The sequence below is a fragment of the Neoarius graeffei genome, chromosome 5 (genome assembly GCF_027579695.1).
Source record: "Neoarius graeffei isolate fNeoGra1 chromosome 5, fNeoGra1.pri, whole genome shotgun sequence".
Lineage (NCBI taxonomy): Eukaryota > Metazoa > Chordata > Actinopteri > Siluriformes > Ariidae > Neoarius > Neoarius graeffei.
In genome coordinates, this window is record NC_083573.1 from 20,725,008 (window position 1) to 20,749,195 (window position 24,188).

Here is a 24,188-nt window from a genome sequence, read left to right on the forward strand (position 1 = left end):
TTTCACCTCCGACCATTGCCTATGATCTTTAATGTGCATTAACCTGTTCCAACTGACTCGCACCATTTTAAACGGCATACAAATAACATAGTATACCCCCTGTTTACTATTACCGAAACTGCAACAAAAAGTGGTACGTCTAATTTGTGTATTTGTCTAATATTTTATTATTCATGATAACCCCCTTGGCATAGAGAGTAGAAATCTTTGGAGAAATAATTCTTCACTTTTTATTTTTTCTTTGCTGGAGATGTTACATTCCTTTACTGAGTCTTAAGATTTCTAAGAGGTGTTTTGCAGCATCCCAGTCAGATGACGTAATTCAAGGCGTGGCCCAGTGGCATACTTGGGGGCATTTCATGGGTTGTGATCTAGTATCTAGCCTGCATATAGATCATGATTGACATCCACCACCAATTGGGCCAGCCTCTGCTTAAACAAGAGAGCCCCTTGTGTCTTTCTGATGTGACAGATGAACATTGGGTCTGAGAAACAGATGGCTGATATCCAACCTAAATACTGTAGTACTATATGGCGTACACTGGGCACAAGAAGGAACAGACTTGACTTTCTGGAACGCTGCAAAACTAGTTGGTTGATTTTTGCAGTGTTTCTCCATAGACCTGAAGGTCCTGGGCAGGGTATATGGTACTGATAAAGACTAATGCTGCGTGATTTAAAGACCTGCTGTATATGGCCAAAAGTATGTGGACACTTGAGTATTGAACATCCAATTCCAAAACCATGGGAATTAATATTGATTTATTCTCCCTTTATGCTATATCTGCCTCCACGCTTCGTTGAAGGCTTTTCACTAGATTTTGCATTGTGTCTGTGTTGTCAACTAAAACAAGGGAAAAGTTCACCCAACTTTTTTACTTGGGAGCAAATGAACAAATCAGATATAACACAATCTTTGTCGTGTCTGAACATTCTGGCTTCATGAAACAAACAGATTCCTCAAACGAATTCAATTAAATTATTTCAATTAATGGTATCTACCTACCCACCCACCCACCCTCCAGATCAAGTAGGGGAAAAAATTATGAAATCCAAAGTTTGTTTGTATGTGGGAATCATAAAACATCGATAAAAATGTGTCTTCCACATAAATTTATGAAGTTTTATTCTGAGCTTTTCGACCTATGGTCCATCATCAGGGACAGAGTGCAATATGTATTTACAAACATCAACAAGCTAGTTTAATAAAATAACTAAACTATTGCGTGTTATAACGGGTCGTGCGCTTGTAAAATAAAATTATGGAATCATTCAATACTGAGGGGAAATATGGAAATATGAGGGGAAATACCTTGTAATTTGCATTTCTAAAAGCACAAATCTAAAAATGCAAATTCGTTTGCAGTTTACAGACCTTAACAAGCTACTGGACTGGGCTAATTGAAAGGAAACATGGCCTCAACAAGAGAGTTGTCAACTAAAACAATGGAATTGATTATTAAACTCCTTCAAGAAGGAAATCCAGTAAAGCCTAGGTCACAACCAGACGTACGATTTTTTGGCCGTGCGATTTTTGGCGTTTCCCAAATCGCTGCTTTTTTTTTTTTTTTGTTCATGGAGAAAGACGCATGTTGGCCATAAGTTTCTCTTGCAACCTGCAAAAAACTAAGCGCCCATAGAGTTTGTTTGACATGACAAAGAACCTCTGCGGCCAGTCTACGGCTCGAAAATCAGCACGTCCGTGTGTTTCTTGCACGTAGACCGGCCGTAGGAGCACATACGGCCGGTTGTGACCGAGGCTTGTTGAATACACTTGAGTGCCTTCCTCAGCTACCTTAGCAGGTAGCTGTAGCCTTAGGCCAGGGGCAGATGTCATCAGGTGGTGTCCAACCTTCACTGGGTGTTTTGGCCCTCAACCACAACACCCTCCAGTTGGTGGGCCTGCAGTGAGTGGCCAGCTCACTGCCCATCTGCCCCTGGCTTCCAGCTTCCCTCCTCTCTCTTGCTCCAAATCCAGCATGAGGCACGTTCCGCCTCCTCCCCCATCCGGCAAGCTGCTTGCTTCTTACTCTGCTCATCCACCCCTATGGCAGAAAGGAAACTCCATACAGACCTTGCTGGAAAGCCCCTGCACCCTATCTCTACAGGGAAAACCCACGCCTGCCAGCCTCTGTCTCGGCAGTCTTGGGCCAGCTGTTGGTATTTTGCAGCTTTCCTTTCATGGGCCTCCTCGCAGCCCTCTTCCCATGGCACTGTCAGTTCAACCAGGATTATCTTCTGGTCCTTGGTTGACCACAGCACTGTCAGGTCGGAGGGTTGTTTGCACCACCTCAGGAAACTGCAGCCTCCTCCCAAGATCCACCCTCATCCCCAAGGAGCTTGCAGCGTGAAGAATGCTGGGTCTTTTCCTTTTATTGGGCCTAGCTCCTTCCTTAAGGAAGGTGATGGCTCTCTGTGCGGTTGTGTGGGCTGGTCTCTTCTTAACCCTCTCCCGCTCTATGGTGTCGGCCAATGAGAGGAGCACTTTGTCGTGACGCCACCTATACCGCCCCTGGGTTAAAGATGTTTTGCACCCAGACAGTATATGGGCCAAGGTCCCCCTCTTGCCGCACAACTTACAAAGCGGATCCTCTCTTAGCCCCCATGTGTGCAGATGTACTGGGGAGGAGAGGGTGTCATAAACAGACCGCAAGAGGAAGGAGATGCGATAGGGCTCCAGGCACCACAGATCCCTCCATGTGACTTTGCGCCTGGGCAAATCCCATTTTGTCCAGGCCCCCTGGGAACTTTGCTGCACCGCTCTGGCTACTCGTTTCTCCTCCTCCCTGCTCCTCACTTCCGCCTGCACCATGCCTCGCCTGGTTCTTGTATTTGCGCCTCCCCAGGTTTGAAATTGTGCAGAGCCGAGGCCTTGTCGGTGGATGCACTGGTTGCCAACTATATCCCGCAACTTCAGGGAACTGACTGCCTGTTCCACAGCTGCAGTGGCAGCCCACTTGCGTCCAGACCTGGTTGTCATGCCAGCTTGTCTGATGAGGTCGTCGTTGGAGTCCCTCAGACTTAGGACAACTCTGCATTTTGCCACCTTGTACTCCTCAATTACTGATGACAGGGGGAGTTGCAGTTGACCAGACCTGATGTAAAGGCCCACTGATAAGAAGCTTGGGGGAATGCCCAGCCACCTCCGCAGGTGCTTGTTGGTCCTCCTCTCAATGACCTCGATGGTAGTCATGGGAAACTCAGACCGTGAATAGCCAAAGGAGCCTGGGCAAGAGGCCATGTTGATAAAGCCAGGTCTTGAACTTGCCCGGGAGTAAAGACTTGTCAATCTTCTTCAGCCATTCCTCGGTCTGCTTCACCGCCTCAGCAACATTGGCACCATCCGTCAGTGACGCGTTAAACCACTTTCCCAGGCATTTTACTGGGTTGCCCTCGATGGATGGAATGACCTCACCCTGGACTTGAAGGCTGAACTTGCTGGTGACTCTGCCTTTCTTAATAACCATGCTCCTGGACTTCCTGGCTTTGAACAGCATCCCTGCCCAGGAGGCGACGCTGCCTAATGTTTCCAGCACCCATCTTGCTTGGACGTGCGTCACAGTCGTTACTGTGATGTCATCCATGAACGCTCGCAGCACTGGCTGCACAACACCGGATTCCAATCTAGGGCCCTGGGTTATGCCCTCTGCTGCGGATAACAGTAGGTTCATTCCCATAATGAACAAGATGGGGGAGATGGTGCACCCTGTTGGAATCCCCTTTTGGAGGTCCAGCCAGCTGGTGGTAAAGAGTGCCGATGTAAACCTGAGTCGAAATCCTGCAAGGTAGTTGGTAATCATGCCTCGGATTGCCACAGGGATGTAATAATGGTCAAGTCCTTCTTGGATGAGATCATGTGGAATTGACCCATAAGCATTGGCAAGGTCTAGCCAGACGACTGTTAAGTCGCTTTTCTTCCGTTTTGCTTCTTGGATCAGTTGGCTGATCATCGAGGTGTGTTCCAGACAGCCCGAAAAGCCTGGGATGCCACCTTTCTGGATAGATGGGTTGATATAGTGGTTTTGCGTCATGTAGGAAGTAATTCTTCGTGCCAGAACAGAGAAAATCTTACACACTACGCTAAGAAGAGAGATTGTTCTAAACTGGGAGATTGCGGAGGACCCCTCCTCTTTCGGAACAAAACATCCCTCAGCCAACTTCCAGCTTGGTGGAATTGTCCCCTTGGCCCAGATCTTCCTCATGGTTTTCCACAACCTCTTGAGAAGCTTGGGGCATTTCTTGTATACCTTATATGGTATACCACTTGGCCCAGGGGCAGCCGATGATTTGGCCTTGCGGACAACGTCTTGAACTTCTTGCCATGTGGGTTCCTTCACATTCAACTCAGTTATTGGCTTCTCAGGCCTAGAAATGTTGCGGTTGGCCCTTAGACCCTGACTCCTATTAGGGTCGCTGTGAGCTTCCACAAGGAACTCTTCAACCTCCGCCTTTGAGTTGCAGAGTGAGCCAGATTTTTGTTGGCCAAGAAGAGACTTCGTGAAGCTATATGGGTCTTTTACAAACTGAGCTCTCCTCTTCTCTTTTTTCCGACGCTGCTTCCGGAGGTGCTCTGCTGTCCTGACCCTGCACAGTTGTTCCCGCAGCTTACTTGTTAGGTCTTTGATACCTTCCTTCTCGGTTGGTGAGCTGATCTTAAATTGTTTGTTAAGGGCCTTTATCTCGCTTCTCAGGTGACAAATCTCCCTCCTGTTTGGCTGCGGTTGACGCTGGCCTTTCTGCTCCATAATGCCAAAACGTTCCTTGGCGAGGTTGTACACTATGGTTGTCAGTGCATCGATCTTCCTATGTACTGAGCCTGATGCAGTTGCTTCCAGGATGCCATCTAGGTCGTCATCCAGCTGCATCCAGGCATTGTTGTCTGCCATCTTTGGCCATTTAATCCTCTCTCTCCTTACCAATTGGATTGGGGTGGTTGGAGGGGGGTTCCCATGGACTGGTCTCTGGTGCTGGGGCAGCTCAGGTGCGGAAAGATCTTCAGCACTGTGGGGTGCTTCCTGGCTGTAGTTCTCCATCGTCTGACCAGACTCTGGGTCTATGTGCTGCTCCTGAGTTGCTGATGTTCTGCACTTGGACCTACTCTGGTGTTGCTTGAGTCCTCTGGTGCTTTTGCAGATCTTCCCGCAATGGCACCTCATAGTGTACTCCACTCCAGTCAGTGTGGATTGCTTGAGCTTTCTCATAGTCATGTTTCTTGTCCTGGCCGATACCGGTGTATCCGTCCCGTTGAGTCTCTCTTCCGCCCCCCCGGGAGACTCTGGGGGTGTTGTTCGTTTAGTTCCTTCTTAGCTTTGGGTGGTGCCCTCTTACGAGTGCTGCTCACAGGATTGCTAGCCCTGTGTGCCCGCGCCAGTCTTTCCTGGAGGTCAGCTGTCTCTCCAGCATCACCAACCTTTCTCGGTTGTCATCTAGTCTAATTCCTAGACGCCACTGGTAACCCAGAGATGACTTGTTGAATACACTTAAGAGTGCCTTCCTCAGCTACCTTAGCAGGTAGCTGTAGCCTTAGGCCAGGGGCAGATGTCATCAGGTGGTGTCCAACCTTCACTGGGTGTTTCGGCCCTCAACCACAACACCCTCCAGTTGGTGGGCCCGCAGTGAGTGTTGCAAAAAGTGTTGGTTGTTCACAGTTAGCTGTGTCTAAAATTTGGTGCAAGTATAAACAAAACGGGAAGGTTATAAAAGGAAAACATACAGATCAAAACATAATAGGAAACTCAAAGCAATATGCCTTAAATATAAAATGGCCAACAAAACAAATGAAAAACCAGTGGGCAAAACAGGAGTCAATGTATATGACAGAACTGTTAGAAATCAGCTAAATAAAATGGGATTTACATCCAGAAAAGCCAAATGAAAAACCAGCACTAACACCTGAACAGAAGAAAACAAGGTTACAGTGAGGTAAAGAGAAGCAGTCATGGAGTTATGGATGATTGGTGAACTCTGGCTTGCTCATTAAAGGTCTAAATCGACATCAGGATTTCTGTAAAACTGCTGTACAACAATGAGCCTCATTTATCAAGCTGGATCCAAATGAATTTATGCACAAATCTTTTGTAGGAGTATTTGTACAAGAGATTTGATATTCATGAAAATTCTGTCAGTATGGATAAACATTCAGTTTCTACTCATGGTCCTTGAGTGTTTAAATTTACACAAGTTTTAACTAATGTAAACCTCAGCGTGATCGACTTCAGATCATGCAATTTGTATAGTTTAGTGTACTTTTTATCTACGGAACATACTGATGAGGTTACATTGCTTATTTTACTACGTTTATTGCATTTAGTAGATGCCCTTATCCAGAACAAGTCTTATAAAAGTGCTTTGGAGTCTCGATCAAAAACTCATCCACATGCTAATTCACTAGGACAATGACTTTTTTGACAATGATATTGAGAAGATTTTGTGAAACCCAGACATTCTATGTTCCTGTCATTAATTAAAGGATATAATAAATAAAGAATACTAGCCAACCCAAACCCATACATTAAGACAAATAAAACTGATGATTCAAATATTAAATGTTTGTCATAGAAATGAGTCAAAATAAGTTCTACATCTGTCTTGCAGCCTTTACCCTGATTGTTCATTGCATGCTCCAGCTGTCTGTGCACTTGCCCCCAAACCTCCATAAAGTTCATCATTAAATGCAAATGAGCTGTATTGGGAAAACACTTTGCACGTTTTGGCGATCAGCATATGCACACGATTACGAAGAAAATCAACCTTTCAGAAACATTTAAGAAGAGTACTTGTACTGTGGTACTTGAGATTCTTCCCAGTAAATGTGGCAAACTTTGCTTTATGTTTAGTAGTTAACAATATTCTTGTTTCTTGACCATTGGGAAGTTTTACTATCTGGTTTATTAATTTATCAGACAATGTGTCAGAAATTTGGAGCCCATAAAAGTCCATATTGAAAATAAATCTGGTGTTAAGTTTGTTTTACCTTGTCCTGGTGAAAAGAGTATAAAAGGGCTTACATAATTTGTGCCTTAATTGTAAATTTAAATTGGTATTGTTCCTTAAATTGTAAATCGGTTTCTATAATGAAGTATGTAATTTAACTTTACGCTGTCTAACCAGATGTTTGTAAATTATATATAACAGCATGTATGGTATTTTCAAAATTAAAATAAATGTAGGTGTATTAATTTATTTTCTGTACTATTTACAATTTTAGTGATATTGAACTTGGAAGTGTTCAATTTTGTTGTGTTTGTATTGTATTTTTAAATGTTTGTCTTATCTCACTTACAGATACTGGCTTCTGGTATGTCCGTTTTTATATTCAGCACAGAACTCGGACCCGTAACATTATGCTGGTGAGGTGCTAGCTTTAGTCATTGGGATAGTTTTTATTTTCTACAAAGGTATATTCAGGACCTTTTTGTGATTAGTAATTACATTGCAATCCTGCTATAACAAACTCCTTGGGGGACATCTGAATAGTTCATTATGCTGAAAGTTTGTAATACTGAAATGGACCCACTTGTCACAGACACTCACTCTGACGCAAAAAAAGACCAACTGTGTTTAATTTATATTTACACTTAATTCACTTATATATTTATGAAGTAAAGGAAATAAGTCACACTCACTGTCGTTTGCTTGCCACATCATCTTTGTTTTCAACCCATCGTGTTGATTGCAGTGATGGATGAAGTCTCGGAGCTCTTTTTCTTTAAAAGTTGAAATTGAATTTTTCTGGGTACCATATTTTTTTTTTTAGATAAATTTGTTGCTTTCTCACCACACTTTAAATATGAAGTTTGTCTTCAACAGTGTCACATCCACACACAGCAGCACACCTTGAACTGCTACTCATGTACACGCACAGTGCCATTAGGACTAATTACCATGCACCTGTTCTGAATTAGTGCAATCACAGCGCAAGCTTATAAGGACTCTCTCTACACACAGACTTTGTGAAGTATACGTGCTGTACCTTGTGTCTCACTTTACCAAGCTTTTTGTAGCGCTGTGTTGATATTCTGGTTTCTGACTTTTGTATTTTGCCCTTTTGTCTCTGCCTTTAATATCCTCTCTGTGCCTCACTTGCCCATTGCCAGTTTCTTGACTCTGAATTTTGATCACTGATTTGGATCTCTTTGCCAGTGTGCTTTTTAAATAAAACTCTTCCAGCAAATACATCCATCTATCACCTGTATTTTCTGACAGATGGAAAGTATCTTATGTTTACGAGTAACCATGACAACAGTGCTTACAGAGTAGACTCGAGTAAAACTCCTTTTAGCTCATAAGTCTTTTTTTTTTTTTTTTTTTTAATTCAGTATTTTGGTGATTTTTTTTTTTTTAAGTCAATGATCGCCGTTCTCAATAATTGTAAATGATGGATACCTAAGCGTGGCTAGTTCAGCCTTTGTTTTATGGCATTAACACATACTTGACACCTAACTGCAGGCTTCATTACTTATTGCTTTGTTTCTGGTGGGAAGAGGAGCACATGGCTCAGTGGTATGTTTTTGAAGACTCAGCCTCATTGTCGTTCAAGGTGGGGGGCATGAACTTAGTTTGTGAAATGCAAAAGTTTGTGGTAAGAGTTTGTTATAGTGGGGTTGCAGTGTATTGTGAAATTTAGAAGAGCAGTGTACTATAAAATTAATAAATGCTCTTTGTCCACAATATGGATTACCACTTCTTTTTTTTTTTTCTTCCTCCTTACAGCATCCTTACAAACCATGCTGGTGAGGCACTGTCCATATATGCTAACAGACTTCTGGAGAGCTAAAAACCAATTTCATTACATAATCATATAATGATACTTTATCTTTACTTATCTTTCTTTCTTTAAAAGATTAAACAATAACAGCTGACAATCACAGCACTTCAGAGGCGCGCCAGAATATTTAATATAAAAGAATGTAATTTCCAGATGTTTGTGTTTTGTATACTTGCATACCTGTGATAACAGAAAATTTAATTCTTTACTGTAATAGGAACTGATGATGGCATGGTCTGCACAGGCAACACACTGTCTAAATATACTAACAAATGGGTAAAAACCAAGTGTGTGTGTGTGTGTGTGTGTGTGTTATACATACACAACCCCAATTCCAATAAAGTTGGGACACTGTGTGAAACAAAGAAAAACAGAATGTGAAGATTTGAAAATCATGGAAACTCCTATATTTCACTGAAAATAGTACAAAAGCAATGTATCAAATGTTGAAACCGAGATTGATTGATTGTTTTTTGAAAAATATATGCTCATTTTGAATTTGACGTTGGCAACATTTCAGTTGGAACAGGGGCAACAAAAGACTGAAAAAGTTGTGTAATGCTAAAAAAAAAACCCACCAATTTGGTTAATTGGCAACAGGTCAATAACATGATTGTGTATAAAAAGAACATCCCAGAGAGACGGAGTCTCTCAGAAGTAAATATGAGGAGGGGTTCACCACTCCTGTGAAAGACTGCATGGGCAAACAGTGCAGCAATTTAAGAATAATGTTCCTCAATGTAAAATTGCAAAGAATTTGGGGATCGCATCTGTGGTACATATCATGAAAAGGTTCAGAGAATCTGGAGAAATCTCTGTATGCAAAAGACAAGATGGAAAACTAACATTGGATGCCTGTGATCTTCAGGCCCTCAGGCAACACTGCATTAAAACCAGACACGTGTCTGTAGTGGAAATCACTGTATGGGCTCAGGAACACTTCAGAAAACCATCGTCTGTGAAAACGGTTCATTACTGTATCCACAAATGCAGGTTAAACCATATATAACCAATATCCAGAAACACCACCACCTTCTCTGGGCCCAAGTTCTTTTACGTTGGACTGAGGCAAAGTGGAAAATTCTCCCAAGGTCTGACAAATCAAAAGTAGAAATTTTTTTTTTTAGAAATCTCCTCTAACCTGGAGAAATCACGTTCTCCAGGCTAAAGAGGAGAGGGACCATCCAGCTTATCAGTGCACAGTTGAAAAGCCAGCATCTGTGATGGTATGAGGGTGCAGTAGTGCATATGACATGGGTAGCTTGTACATCTGGGAAGGCATCATTAATGCTGAATTTATATCCACACAAAATCAAGGAAGGCCTTCCTTCTTTCAGCAAGACAATGTCAAACCGCTTTCTGCACATATTAAAACTGCGTGGCTCCATAGTAAAAGAGTCCAGGTGCTAAACTGGCCTACCTGCAGTCCAGACCTGTCTCCCATTTGAAAATATTTAGCACATTATGAAGCACAAAATACAACAAGGAAGACCCCGGACTATTGAGCAACTGAAAATTAATATCGGGCAAGAATGGGACAACATTTCTCTTTCAAAACTACAGCAATTGGTCTCCTCAGTTCCCAAATGTTTAGTGTGTTGTTAAAAGTAGAGGTGATTTACGTTAATTTAGACAAACGCAGATAATTTAATACAGGGATTCTTGAGATGAGGGACAAAACCTGTCCGGAAGATAAAACTCATTGTAATGATTAAAATGTGTTTAGAAAATGTCAAATAACTTGATTAAACAATAAAACAACAGCATATATATATACTACAAAATGTTAATTAATGTTTTTTTACACATATATTGTATTTTAAATAGCCTAGTGTGCTGCCTGAACCTAAAAATACCCATGTCCGAAAGCACGTTTCATGACTTCACAATACTTAATTGTTTAAAGTACATTAAAACAAACAAAATTGCTACTGTGATCATGTATTTTAAATGAATATTCAACCTGCGTAGGAACCAACCATTTAAAAAATATATTTATGTACTTTTTACGGGATTGAAATCGTGTCCGGACTTTCTGTCAACACCATAAGATTTTTCTAAAAACGCAAAAAATCAGGCATTATAGTGGCCAACTCACATTCTAAGGACCCCTTTTCTGCTCCCTGTGTGGTGGACATGCCATGAGGGCTCTGCTCTGGTAAGTTAATATTTCACATATTTGTCTTAAATTATCTTCTTTTACAAAACCACCTATGTCACAACCATAGAGTGTCAACACCATGGTCGATAAAATTCAAGGTTTATGTGATTTTATTCAGAAATAAAAGTTTAATCTAACTTTATTTTGGAGGCCATAAGCAGCTGGTGAAAAACAAGATGGCTCCTGCAAAGAAAACACGTTATGATGAAAAGTTGAAGATTTCGTCAACTCCGTAAGACTCCATCAGACGTCAACTCCATAAGAAAATTTGTCTTATGGAGTTGACCACTTAGCTTATGGTGTTGACAAATGGGACTTGAATGTATTATTTACCCATTTAATTAAATTTTATACATTGACATTGTAGTTTTATTATTTTATATTTTAATAACATACATTCATTCAATATGAAATACACAGAAGATAATTATTTCTTTTGTAATACTGAATTCAGTCTGTATGTACTGTGTGCGCGCGCGTGCGTGTTCATTATGTGAGAAATAAGTAAGTTACAATACAATACACATTATGTTTTCCATTTAAGGTGCTTAAATAACGAAGAGCTTTTGTATTATTTGAACAATCATATTTGTTGAATATGGTATAATTATTATTATGCTGATTTCAATCTGCCTATTATAAGGAAAGTAAGTCAAGTACACACATGTATACATGTACATGTTTTGAGTCTCTCTCTCTCTCTCTCTCTCCCCCCCCCCTCTATATATATATAGTATAGAGAGAGAGAGAGAGAGTCTCAAAACATGTATACATGTGTGTACTTGACTTACTTTCCATATATGTGTGTGTGTTCTTCACTAAATACAACATTGTACATTTGTCCACTTCAGGCTAGAATGACATTGGATGAGTTCAAGATTTTCAGAAATGTTTACATTCAAAGGCTGAATTACTGAATGTTCTGAATGTTCTTTGTCCATGATCCACATATTTGATGAGATGGACTGTTCAAGAGATTAGAAAAGTCTACTGCCCAGTTACTGTTTTTAAAGTGGGTGTGAGTGCAAAAAAAAGAGTTTTTGAAGTTCAATGGTCATGGTAAATGAAGTTATACCCTGTTCTCTTCTAATCCGTCAACACCGTAAGATGTGTGTCAACTCCGTCAACAGCTCGTCAACTCCATAAGATGAGTTTTCTTTTCATTTTTGTTTTTAAAAGGAGATTTTATTATATTGTCTCAGATTATCTCAATAAAAACACTGCATTTCCTAAATGAATTTGTAATTTTTATATAGCTGAATACCATTGTCTGTTTTTTAGATTAAAAACTAAATGTGAAAATGTATATTTCCCCACTAATAATAAGCGATAGCTCCATAATTTATTTTAAGTAATCGTAGTAGTTTGAAAATGTGGATAGATCAGCACAGATTAAAATTATCTCCAATATTCAAAAGAACTGCAATAATTTTATTCAAAATACATATTTTCTAGGTTTCTGTATGTCTTATGGTGTTGACAAAATTCCATGCTTGTCCAGCAATCATGACAAAAATGTTAAAAATGTTAAACCTGGGAGATTGTATTTTGACAGCATTAAAAGGCCAACATCTGGGGCAACTATAATATATAAATATATTTTGGAAAAATCAACATTTTATTTTTAGAAATTAAAAACCCATTTTATCCCTTGTCTCAAGAATCCCTGAATACAGAAACAATTACACTTGCAAACAAAACGGAAAAGGCTTGCAACACTTGCACAAATAGGCACAGTGATGAACATGCCCCTGTCCCAACTTTTTTGAAACATGTTGCTGACATCAAATTCAAAGTGAGTATGTAATGAAAAAAAAAATCAATATTTGATATGTTGTCTTTGTACTATTTTCAATGAAATATAGGAGTTCCATGATTTGCAAATTATTGCATTCTGTTTTTATTTACAGTTTACACAGCGTCCCAACTTTTTTGGAATTGGGATTGTACAACCCCGATTCCAAAAAAGTTGGGACAAAGTGCAAATTGTAAATAAAAACGGAATGCAATGATGTGGAAGTTTCAAAATTCCATATTTTATTCAGAATAGAACATAGATGGCATATCAAATGTTTAAACTGAGAAAATATATCATTTAAAGAGAAAAATTAGGTGATTTTAAATTTCATGACAGCACGTCTCAAAAAAGTTGGGACAAGGCCATGTTTACCACTGTGAGACATCCCCTTTTCTCTTTACAACAGTCTGTAAACGTCTGGGGACTGAGGAGACAAGTTGCTCAAGTTTAGGGATAGGAATGTTAACCCATTCTTGTCTAATGTAGGATTCTAGTTGCTCAACTGTCTTAGGTCTTTTTTGTCATATCTTCCGTTTTATGATGCACCAAATGTTTTCTATGGGTGAAAGAGCTGGACTGCAGGCTGGCCAGTTCAGTACCTGGACCCTTCTTCTACGCAGCCATGATGCTGTAATTGATGCAGTATGTGGTTTGGCATTGTCATGTTGGAAAATGCAAGGTCTTCCCCTGAAAGAGACGTCGTCTGGATGGGAGCATACGTTGCTCTAGAACCTGGATATACCTTTCAGCATTGATGGTGTCTTTCCAGATGTGTAAGCTGCCCATGCCACACGCACTAATGCAACCCCATACCATCAGAGACGCAGGCTTCTGAACTGAGCGCTAACAACAACTTGGGTCATCCTTCTCCTCTTTAGTCCGAATGACACTGTGTCCCTGTTTTCCATAAAGAACTTCAAATTTTGATTCGTCTGACCACAGAACAGTTTTCCACTTTGCCACAGTCTGTTTTAAATGAGCCTTGGCCCAGGGAAGACGTCTGCGCTTCTGGATCATGTTTAGATACGGCTTCTTCTTTGAACTATAGTTTTAGCTGGCAACAGCAGATGGCACGGTGAATTGTGTTCACAGATGATGTTCTCTGGAAATATTCCTGAGCCCATTTCGTGATTTCCAATACAGAAGCATGCCTGTATGTGATGCAGTGCCCTCTAAGGGCCCGAAGATCAGGGCACCCAGTATGGTTTTCCAGCCTTGACCCTTACACACAGAGATTCTTCCAGATTCTCTGAATCTTTTGATGATATTATGCACTGTAGATGATGATATGTTCAAACTCTTTGCAATTTTGCACTGTCGAACTCCTTTCTGATATTGCTCCACTATTTGTCGGCGCAGAATTAGGGGGATTGGTGATCCTCTTCCCATCTTTACTTCTGAGAGCCGCTACCACTCCAAGATGCTCTTTTTATACCCAGTCATGTTAATGACCTATTGCCAATTGACCTAATGAGTTGCAATTTGGTCCTCCAGCTGTTCCTTTTTTGTACCTTTAACTTTTCCAGCCTCTTATTGCCCCTGTCCCAACTTTTGAGATGTGTTGCTGTCATGAAATTTCAAATGAGCCAATATTTGGCATGAAATTTCAAAATGTCTCACTTGTACACACACACTTATTTTTATTTTTTTTATTGCTGGATATAAGCAGTCACGCTCGGGCTGAAATAAAAACTACTCGAAACCCCCCAAAATACAAAAAAAGCAACAAAATATGGAATGAAAGTAGTTGATGGTAAGAATGTGCATCTTTTTAAAAAAAATTTAACAATTACAGCATTTTTTCACAAATTGTAACTGTCATTTCGGCAGTTTGTTTACATTATAAGCAGAAATGATTGTCAGACATTTTGTATACAGTTTTTATCAAATTTGCAAAAAAAAAAATGTTCTGTATCTCAAAATCCAATGAATGGATAGAATAAAACAATTATTCCACTCAATCTCATCGTACATGGCTTATAGCCAACTCCGTGCTATGCACCTCACGTACGACTTGATTTCGTGGAATAACTGTTGTTATTGTCCTATACACACAATGTGTGTATATGTTTTACACAAAAATATATTCGTCATTCCCTGACTTATGAAGGTCAACACACTTCCTCATTTGGTTTGTGTATTCCCTTGTCTTTCCCATGCTGATGAATGACTAGGGGAATCTGGCCTCTGTGTCACCTCATATTTGTACCCCACTTAATCAGGAAGTCGTGTATTACAGCTTTAATGTTCCTACACATTCCAATCAACTCAAAAAATGTACCATTTAAATGTGACCTATGCTTCAGTTATAATTTTCAGGGGTGCCAATAAAGTCACATGTATATTTTTTTTTCTTTAATAAAACCATTCAATTAAAGTTTGGATTTTTCTCATTTTTTCAGTGTGTGATGAAGCTCCTTAAAAAAATGTGGATGTTTTTCTAACCCTTTTTTATCAGTCTTTACAAGGGGGACAGTAATCATGGAGGGCACTGTATATGGCTTTCGCTTTGTGTGGTAGAGGTGGTGATTAACTGTATTTACTGTGTTTGCCAAAGTGTTCCTGAGCCCATGTAGTAATATCCTTGATGCAGTCATGTCAGTTTTTAATGCACTGCTGCTTGAGGGATCAAAGGTCATGGGTGTTCAAAGTTGGTTTTCAGCCTTTCCCTTTATGTGCAGAGATTTCTCTGGATTCTCCAAATCTTTTGAGAAATGATATGGATTGTTGATGAAATCCCCAAATTCCTTGTAATTGTACTTTGAGAAAAGTTGTTCTTAAACTGTTGGAGTATTTGCAAATGCAGTTTTTCCACAGTGTCATGAACCTCACCTCATCTTTCCTTGTGAACCATGGAGCCTTTCCAGTTAAGTCAAGTCAAGTTTATTTGTATAGCGCTTTTAACAATAAACATTGTCGCAAAGCAGCTTTACAAAATTTAAACATGAGCTAATTTTATCCCTAATCTATCCCCAATGAGCAAGCCTGTGGCGACGGTGGCAAGGAAAAACTCCCTCAGACGACATGAGGAAGAAAGCTCGAGAGGAACCAGACTCAAAAGGGAACCCATCATTTGGGCAACAACAGACAGCATGACTATAATAACAGTTTTAACATGAAGTCAATTTCGTTGATGTAACTCTTCATTAGTGGAAACTTGAGTGCAAAACTGTTCATGACAACTGCATTCCTAAAGTTAGCAAGTCAACTGTAGTCCTCAGCCATAAAAGCATTACTGTAAGAGACCAGAGCGTCCTCCAGGTATGACTTTCAACTGTCCTCATGGGGCCATCCTCCACAGGAGCGATGCGATGAGACTCCAACCAGACACAGGACACCAGGATGGATCAAGCAGGTCCGAGGAGCAGAGGAGGTCAGCATCTCGATCCCAGGACCGACATGTAATTCAGAGGGACAGATTTGGGGGGGAGAAAACACAGATTGTTAGGTATGCCCAATGTCACCTGAATAAGTGTTAAGTCTGTGTGGTAGGCTTGCAGATACGAGAGTCCTGACATCAGGCATAATACACAACAATGGCATGTTAATATGGTTAAAAAAATATCATGACCTGCTCTGGCTGAATGCTTGAATGGGTGATGGGTGCACACTCCTCAGCAATGAGACAGTTGGAATTATAGATCAGAGCGAGTGCAGGCAGATGGGACCCTTAGGGCTGGCCAAGATAATTCAGTTACATTTCACCGGGTCTGGGACATGTGACAGAATGTCTGACGGCCGATTCCCTGCAGGCTACGAGAGCCAGTCAAGGTCTCCACCCTCTCCACCAAAAGATTTCCTATTGACTCCATGTAACTCAGAGGGACAGATTTGGGGGGAGAGAGGGAGAGAAAACACAGGTTGTTAGGTATGCCCAATGTCACCTGAATAAGTAGGAAGAGTATACATATTGCACTGAGTACAAGCAGGGACTCCAGCAACTACCTATGACAGCATAACTAAAAGCTGGAAGGTAACACAGGCATGAGGGAGCCCCAGGACATAAAGCAGCCAGCCACTACACCGTCAACAAACTCGAGGGAGCAAGCGAGTGGGGACTGACAGCATCCATACATCCCAGTTTACCAAAACACTATGTCTGAGGACCCTCCAGATCTACACCTTTACCTCAAACACCATTAACAAAAGGCTTGACTAAACAGATATGTTTTCAGCCTAGACTTAAACGCTGAGACTGTGTCTGATTCCCGAACATTACTTGGAAAGCTGCTCCATAACTGTGGGGCTTTGTAAGAAAAGGCTCTGCCCCCTGATGTAGCCTTCACTATACGAGGTACCAGCAAATCGCCTGCACCTTTTGATCTAAGTAGGCGTGGCGGGTCATAGAGGACCAGAAGTTCACTCAGGTACTGTGGTGCGAGACCATTTAGTGCTTTAAAGGTCAATAGTAGTATTTTATAATCAATACGAAATTTGATTGGGAGCCAATGCAGTGTGAATAAGACAGGCGTGATGTGGTCATATTTTCTAGTTCTAGTAAGGACTCTTGCTGCTGCATTTAGAACTAACTGGAGCTTGTTTATGCATTTATTGGAACAACCAGACAGTAAGACATTACAATAATCTAACCTGGAGGTAACGAAAGCATGAACTAGTTTTTCCGTGTCATGTAGTGACATTAAATTTCTTATCTTAGCAATATTTCTGAGATGAAAGAAAGCTATCCGGGTAATGTTATCAATGTGCGTTTCGAATGAAAGACCGGGTTCAATAATCACCCCGAGGTCTTTTACTGCTGCGCGTGAAGAAACCGAAAGGCCATCCAGAGTTACTGTGTAATCAGAAAACTTGCTTCTAGCTGTATGTGGTCCTAGTACAAGTACTTCAGTCTTGTCAGAGTTAAGCAGAAGGAAATTAATAAGCATCCAGTGTCTAATGTCCTTAACACATTCCTCAATTCTATTAAGCTGGTGTCTCATCAGGTTTTGCAGAAACATACAACTGTGTGTCATCAGCATAACAGTGGAAACTAATACAATGTTTATGAATAATATCACCCAGAGGTAACATATATAAAGAAAAAAAAGCAGTGGACCCAAGACAGAACCTTGTGGAACACCAAACTTTACCTCAGTACATCTAGAAATATCACCATTTATATCAACATACTGATAACGATCAGTTAAATAAGAGCTGAGCCAGGAGAGGGCCGTTCCCTTAACTCCCACAACATTTTCTAGTCTATCCAGAAGAATGGAATGATCCATGGTATCAAATGTTGCACTAAGGTCAAGCAACACAAGTAGCGAGAGACAGCCCTGATCAGACGCCAACAGTAGGTCGTTTACTACTTTAACCAAAGCTGTCTCTGTGCTATGATTAGGTCTAAATCCTGACTGATACATTTCATGGATGTTATTCTTATGTAAATATGATCATAACTGCTGTGCCACAGCTTTTTCAAGGATCTTGGAGATTAAAGGGGAGCTTTGATATTGGCCTATAATTGGACAGCTGACAGGGATCAAGGTCAGGTTTTTTAATCAGGGGTTTGATAACTGCTAGTTTAAAGGATTTGGGTACATAGCCAATCGTGAGAGAAAAAATTATTTTTAGAAGCGGTTCAATTACTTCAGGTATTATCTGTTTGAATAGATGTGTAAGTAAGGGATCTAGTATGCAAGTTGAGGCTTTTGATGCCGAGATTAATGAAAGTAATTCAGTTTCTTTTAGGGGAGTAAAACATTTTAATTGATGATCTGATATAGTTATATTGTTAACTACAGGGTCACTTACATTGTCTGACCATAAATTAGTAGTTTGAATTTTTTGTCGGATATTCTCAATTTTGTCATTAAAAAAAATTCATGAAATCATTGCTATTACATACTGCAGGTGTGCATGTGTCTATAGTGGACTTATTCCTGGTTAATTTTGCAACAGTATTAAATAGGAATCTAGGATTATTTTTGTTATCTTCTATTAGGGAGGAGAGATATGTTGATCTCGCAGCACTAAGAGCTTTTCTATACTTCAGGAAGCTCTCCTTCCATGCTAATTTGAACACTACCAATTTTGTTTGACGCCATTTACGTTCCAATTTTCGAGTGGTCTGTTTTAATGTGCGAGTGTCATCATTATACCAGGGTGCTAATTTTTTGTCTCTGACCAATTTCCTTTTAAGAGGAGCTACATTATCTAAGGTATGGCGGAATGTTGACTCTAAGCATTCAGTTGCCTGATCAAGTTCTGCAGGGGCTGACAGTGACCCAATCAAAGTTGATAACTCTGGGAGATTATTTATAAAGCTCTGTGCAGTAGTTGACGCGAATGTACATTTAATACATTAATACAAGCGTGGTGAGGTGCATATATTATTACTCAGACATCGTTTGAATGAGATGAGATAATGATCTGAGATAACTTCAGACTGTGGAAGTATGACTATATTGTCTACGTTTAACCTGAATGTTAGTATTAGATCAAGGGTGTGACCACCATTATGGGTCGGTCCTATGACATTCTGATTAATCCCTACTGAATCTAAAATGGACACACATGCTGTTTTTAAAGGGTCTTCTGGGTTATCGAAGTGAATATTAAAATCTCCGACAACTAAAGCTTTGTCTAAGGAAATAACCAGATCTGAGATAAAATCTGCAAATTCAGAAAGAAACTCAGAATACAGCCCCGGGGGCCTGTAAATAATAAGCAATGGAATTAACTGGGTAGACTTATTTTTCGAGGCTACATACATTATATGAGTATGAAGAACTTCAAATGTATTAAATTTATAACCAGGTTTGTGTGTTACACCTAGATCATCATTATAAATAACCGCAACGCCGCCTCCTCTGCCAGTTTGACGAGGCTGGTGTATATAACTGTGTCCAGGAGGACTCGCTTCATTTAATGCTATATATATTCATTTGGCTTAATCCATGTTTCAGTTAAACAAAATACATTAAACTTCTGATCAGTAATAAGTTCATTAACCATTAGTGCTTTAGATGTAAGAGATCTAATATTTAATAGCCCCACCTTTAGATCAAAAGGTGCTGGCAGCAGCTGTACAGTCAGTATGATCTAATTTTATATTGATTAGGTTACTGGAACAAACTCTCTGAAAATTTCTACCTTTTTGTTTAGCCCGGGGAACAGACACAGTCTCAATGTAGTGGACCCTGAGTGACGACTCTGTGCAGCTAGCAGACAGTCGGTTTAGCCTGTTCGTCTGCTCCCTGGCCTTGGCTCTGGATTGTCAGGAATTAACTAGGCCTGTTCTGAGACTATGACCTATGCTGCAGGAAATGAGAGCAGCACCTTCCCGAGTGGGATGGATACCGTCCCGCCCTAACAGGCCAGCAGTGCCCTCAAAATTAGCCCAATTATCTATAAAGCCCACACTGTTTTCAGAGCACCACCTGGACAGCCAGCAGTTCAGTGACCATAACCTGCTGTAAGCTATATCGCCACGCCGCATTGGGATGGGGCCAGAACATACTACAGCATCGGACATCGCCTTCGCTAATTTAAACACCTCTACAAAGTTACTCTTAGTAACCTCAGACTGACGAAGGCGTATATCATTAGCTCCTGCATGGATAACTATCCTTGAGAACCTGTGCTTGCCTAGGACCCCAAGATTACCTGCTACGTCCGGCGCCCTGGCTCCCGGTATACACCTGACTAAAGCTGCTGGTGCCCCTAAAGGCTGAGCTAATTTCACGTGCCATATGATAGAGTCCCCCATAGACATATAAACATAGACGCCGCCTTCCATGTAGAATCATATGTCATCCTCGCCACCATATTGGATGTGGCAAAGTGGAGATTCTTCAACCATCTCTGGTATAGCGTCTAGACAGTAGCCAAGAATAAAGATGCCTCATTCATGTGCTGCGTTTAACTGTACCAACAGGTTTACCGTCCAAACGAGATCACATGGGATTAACTTTCACAGGTGAGACTGGAAAAATACTTTTCATTGTATTTGGTCATTATAACGTAATTTTACGAACAGATTTTTCTGACTTTGTGGCTAATATGAAGTCTCGCGCATAATAGCCGCTCGGTGAAACCTGTCTCCAAACAACGAAGTATTTCCTTCGTAACTACGCTGATTGTTCTTTCGATTACGTTCATTATGTCTTATATTAAATATAGTTCGTTTTTTGTTTCTTTTTTATCAGACATCTTAGATGTCTGATAAAAAAGAAACAAAAAACTAACTATACGCTGATTGTTGTTAGTTGCTTAGCTAACTTTTCATATACTATGTAGGTTTCCCAAAAATAAAGCCATGAAAAAGCAGTGGGAGACAGCTGTGCGACGGGAAGGGTTTTCTGCTACTCCGTCATCCATGCTCTGCAGTGAACACTTCAGAACGGAGGATTTTGACAGAACAGGTCAGACAGTCAGGATCAGAGAGGGAGCTGTTCCTTCAGTCTTCAGTTTCCCAGCTCATCTCCACCAGGTAGGTGTATAGTTATAAGCAGTGAGAATTAGATAATACAGTGCCACACTATGATGAACGTTTTTGAACGTATGATGAATGTTTTTAACCTTTCTGAATGTGAAGGAATCAGTGATGTATTTTGTTTTGGTATGACGTTAGAACCTGGCCGAACTCAGTTTGGCGGTCATTCAGCTCACTTTATTCAACGAGAGTAGGTCTGTGTGGTGACTCAATAAATAAAACAGTAAATTTTTATTTTCATTCACTATTTCCAGTTTTTCCACTATTTCCATCATATATCATATTCAGTCTTGTAGGTTGGTTATTGTGGCCTCAGGTTTTGGTAGCTTGCCACAGTATGCTGACTGATTAGCTTACCTGAGCTATCTATCGCTAGTTTGCAGTGTACAGGGTATTTCGCACACTATTTATAACCATCACATTAAAAGTTATATATATATGTTCTTTTGATGCCTGTTTGTTTCCCAAATATATACGTGTGTGTCTTAATGGGTGAATAAAAGGCATCGAGTTAAATATTATTGTAGAAAGGGGCTTTATGAAGTACTTGCATTGGTTTACGGGGAAGATTTGCCACATCCAATATGGCGGATACTCTGCCGTATCCCAGCAATGGGGTCACTAAGGAGAGCAAACCTGTTCGACACGTGACACGGAAAGGAGTGGTGCTCCCATGGGCGAGCCTCAGCGGTAGCTTTGGCTCTATGCTTATGCCGCCGAGCCGTCACCCATTCGCCCCGCTGTAAGGGCTCTAATGCCGGAGTTGGGGGATTACTAACTCCACCTAAGGTGTCCAGCCTTTCCTCTACAGAAACTACACTGTTCTCACACTCACCAACCTTCTCTAAAGCCTGGACACGCGCTTCTAGCACTGTAATCTTCTCCGTCAGAGAGCTAACTAATCTGCACTTATCACAAATAAAGCTATCGCTAGCGACGGAGGAAGAATGACTAAACATCCTGCACTCAGCACACTGAACAGGGTGAAGGTGTGCCATGATGAAAAGATTCACTTACCTTAGTCAAAGATCTGTTGATATTAAAGCAGATCCGATGTAGATGGCCTCCGCTTGTGGTCTTTACGCAGAAGGAGAGAAAAAAAAAGCTTCCGGTCTCGGTGTTCTTCCAAAAAAAAAAAAAAGAGAGAGAAAAAAACAGAAAAAGGAAAGCGAAAGTGGAAAGTACAAAAGGAACGCGACAGTACAATAAAAATGAAGAGGATACTGGAAAATTATTTGTAGAAAAAAAGTTGAAAAAGATTAGTAATTAACGCCAGCACTCGCAGGAAAAAAGGACTCCGCGCAAACAACTCAGGAACCAGGAAGTGCATAGCACAGAATGCGCAACTCAGGAACCAGCCTGATTCCAATTACCAATTAACCCTAACCCATTTACCTGTTGACTGTCCCAAACATTCCACAACTTTCCCAGCCTCTTGTGGACACTGTCGCAACTTTTTTGGGACATGTTTCAGGCATCAGTTTCAGAATGGGTGTATAATTTCATAAGACAAAGGTTATCAGTTTGAACGTTTTGTCTTTGTATTCAATTGAATGTATGTTTAAAAGGATTTGCAAATCATTGCATTCTGTATTTATTTACCTTTTACCCTTTTTTTTTAATTCGGGTTGTGCATCTATCCATCCATCATTTGTAGCCGCTTATCCTGTTCTACAGGGTCGCAGGCAAGCTGGAGCCTATCCCAGCTGACTATGGGTGACAGGCAGGGTACACCCTGGACAAGTTACCAGGTTATCGCAGGGCTGACACAGAGACAACCAACCATTCACACCTACAGTCAATTTAGAGCCACCAATTAACCTAACCTGCATGTCTTTGGACTGTGGGGGGAAACCGGAGCACCCGGAGGAAACCCACACAGACACAGGGAGAACATACAAACTCCACACAGAAAGGACCTTGCTGGCCACTGGGCTTGAACCCAGGACATTCTTGCTGTGAGCCGACAGTGCTAACCACGACACCACCATGCTGCCCTGTTGTGCATCTAATGAAAAAGTGTTATAATTGTATATTATTCAGCTTTATCTTATCCAGTGTGGATGTGAAGCTATCCTGGGAAGACTTGCCATGAAACAGGAATAAATCCTCAATGGGACACCAGTCTAACATAGGTCACAATAAATGCACATTTGCACGCTAATTAAACAACTAGGCCCAATTTAGCACAGCCAATCCACTTCCTGGAATATTTTTAGGAGGTGGGAGGGGCAGCAGTTCAAGCAAAGATGGCCAGGCCTCTCTCTCCCTTGCCACCTCCTCCAACACTTCTGGGGGGACACTGAGGTATTCCCAAGCCTTTTGAAAGATGTAATCTCTCCAGCATGTTCTGGGTCTGCCCTGGAGTCTCCTCCCAGTTGGACATGCACGGAACACCTCACATAGGAGGAGTTTAGGAAGGATTCTAGACAACTGCCTGAACCACTTCAGCTGGTTCATTTTGATGTAGAGAAGCAGTGACTCTCTACTCTGAGCCCCTCCCAAATGTCTGAGCTCCTCCCCCCGTCTCTAAGGGTGCACCCAGCCACCTGTCAGAGGAAGCTCATTTCCACCTCTTGTATCCACGTTCTTGTTCTTTTGGTCACTACCTACAGCTCGTGGCCAGAGGTGAGGGTAGGAATATAGATTGACTAGTAAATTGACAGCTTCAGCTTTTGGCTCAGCACCCTCTTCACCATGATAAACCAGTACAGCATTTGCATCACTACGGCTGCTGCATCGATCTGCCTGTTAATCTCCCACTCCATTCTTCCCTCACTTGTGAACAACACCCTGAGATACCTAAATTCCTCCACTTGAGTCAACAACTTATCCCCAACCCGGAGCAGGCACTTCACCTATTTCTGGCTAAGAACCATGGCCTCAGACTTGGAGATGCTAATTTTCATCACAGTCACTTCATACTTGACGGCAAACTGTCCCAGTGCAAGTTGGAGGTTACAGCTCAATCAAACAAATAGGACCACATCATCTGCAAAAAGCAACATTGCAATACTGAGCC

General features: G+C 41.1%; 1 protein-coding gene across 9 annotated transcripts in view; it reads left to right on the forward strand.

Annotated features, from left to right (window-relative positions):
• LOC132886573 (transmembrane protein 241) overlaps positions 1-24,188 on the forward strand; it is a 140,247-nt gene that overhangs the window by 60,317 nt on the left and 55,742 nt on the right. For 2 of the 9 annotated variants that reach the window (XR_009654707.1, XR_009654708.1), the window contains exons 14-17: positions 7,285-7,349; positions 8,713-8,732; positions 20,609-20,650; positions 20,971-21,163. Coding sequence is in view for 7 of the 9 variants with exons in the window: in XM_060921398.1 (XP_060777381.1) it covers positions 15,990-16,099; positions 20,609-20,650; positions 20,971-21,163 (345 nt within the window). In the remaining 2 variants the exon portion in view is untranslated. Of the gene's footprint in view, positions 1-7,284; positions 7,350-8,712; positions 8,733-8,842; positions 13,156-15,507; positions 16,100-20,608; positions 20,792-20,970; positions 21,367-24,188 lie in introns of those variants that run through there. The other 7 variants (XM_060921391.1, XM_060921397.1, XM_060921392.1 and 4 more) reach the window with 6 other exon arrangements.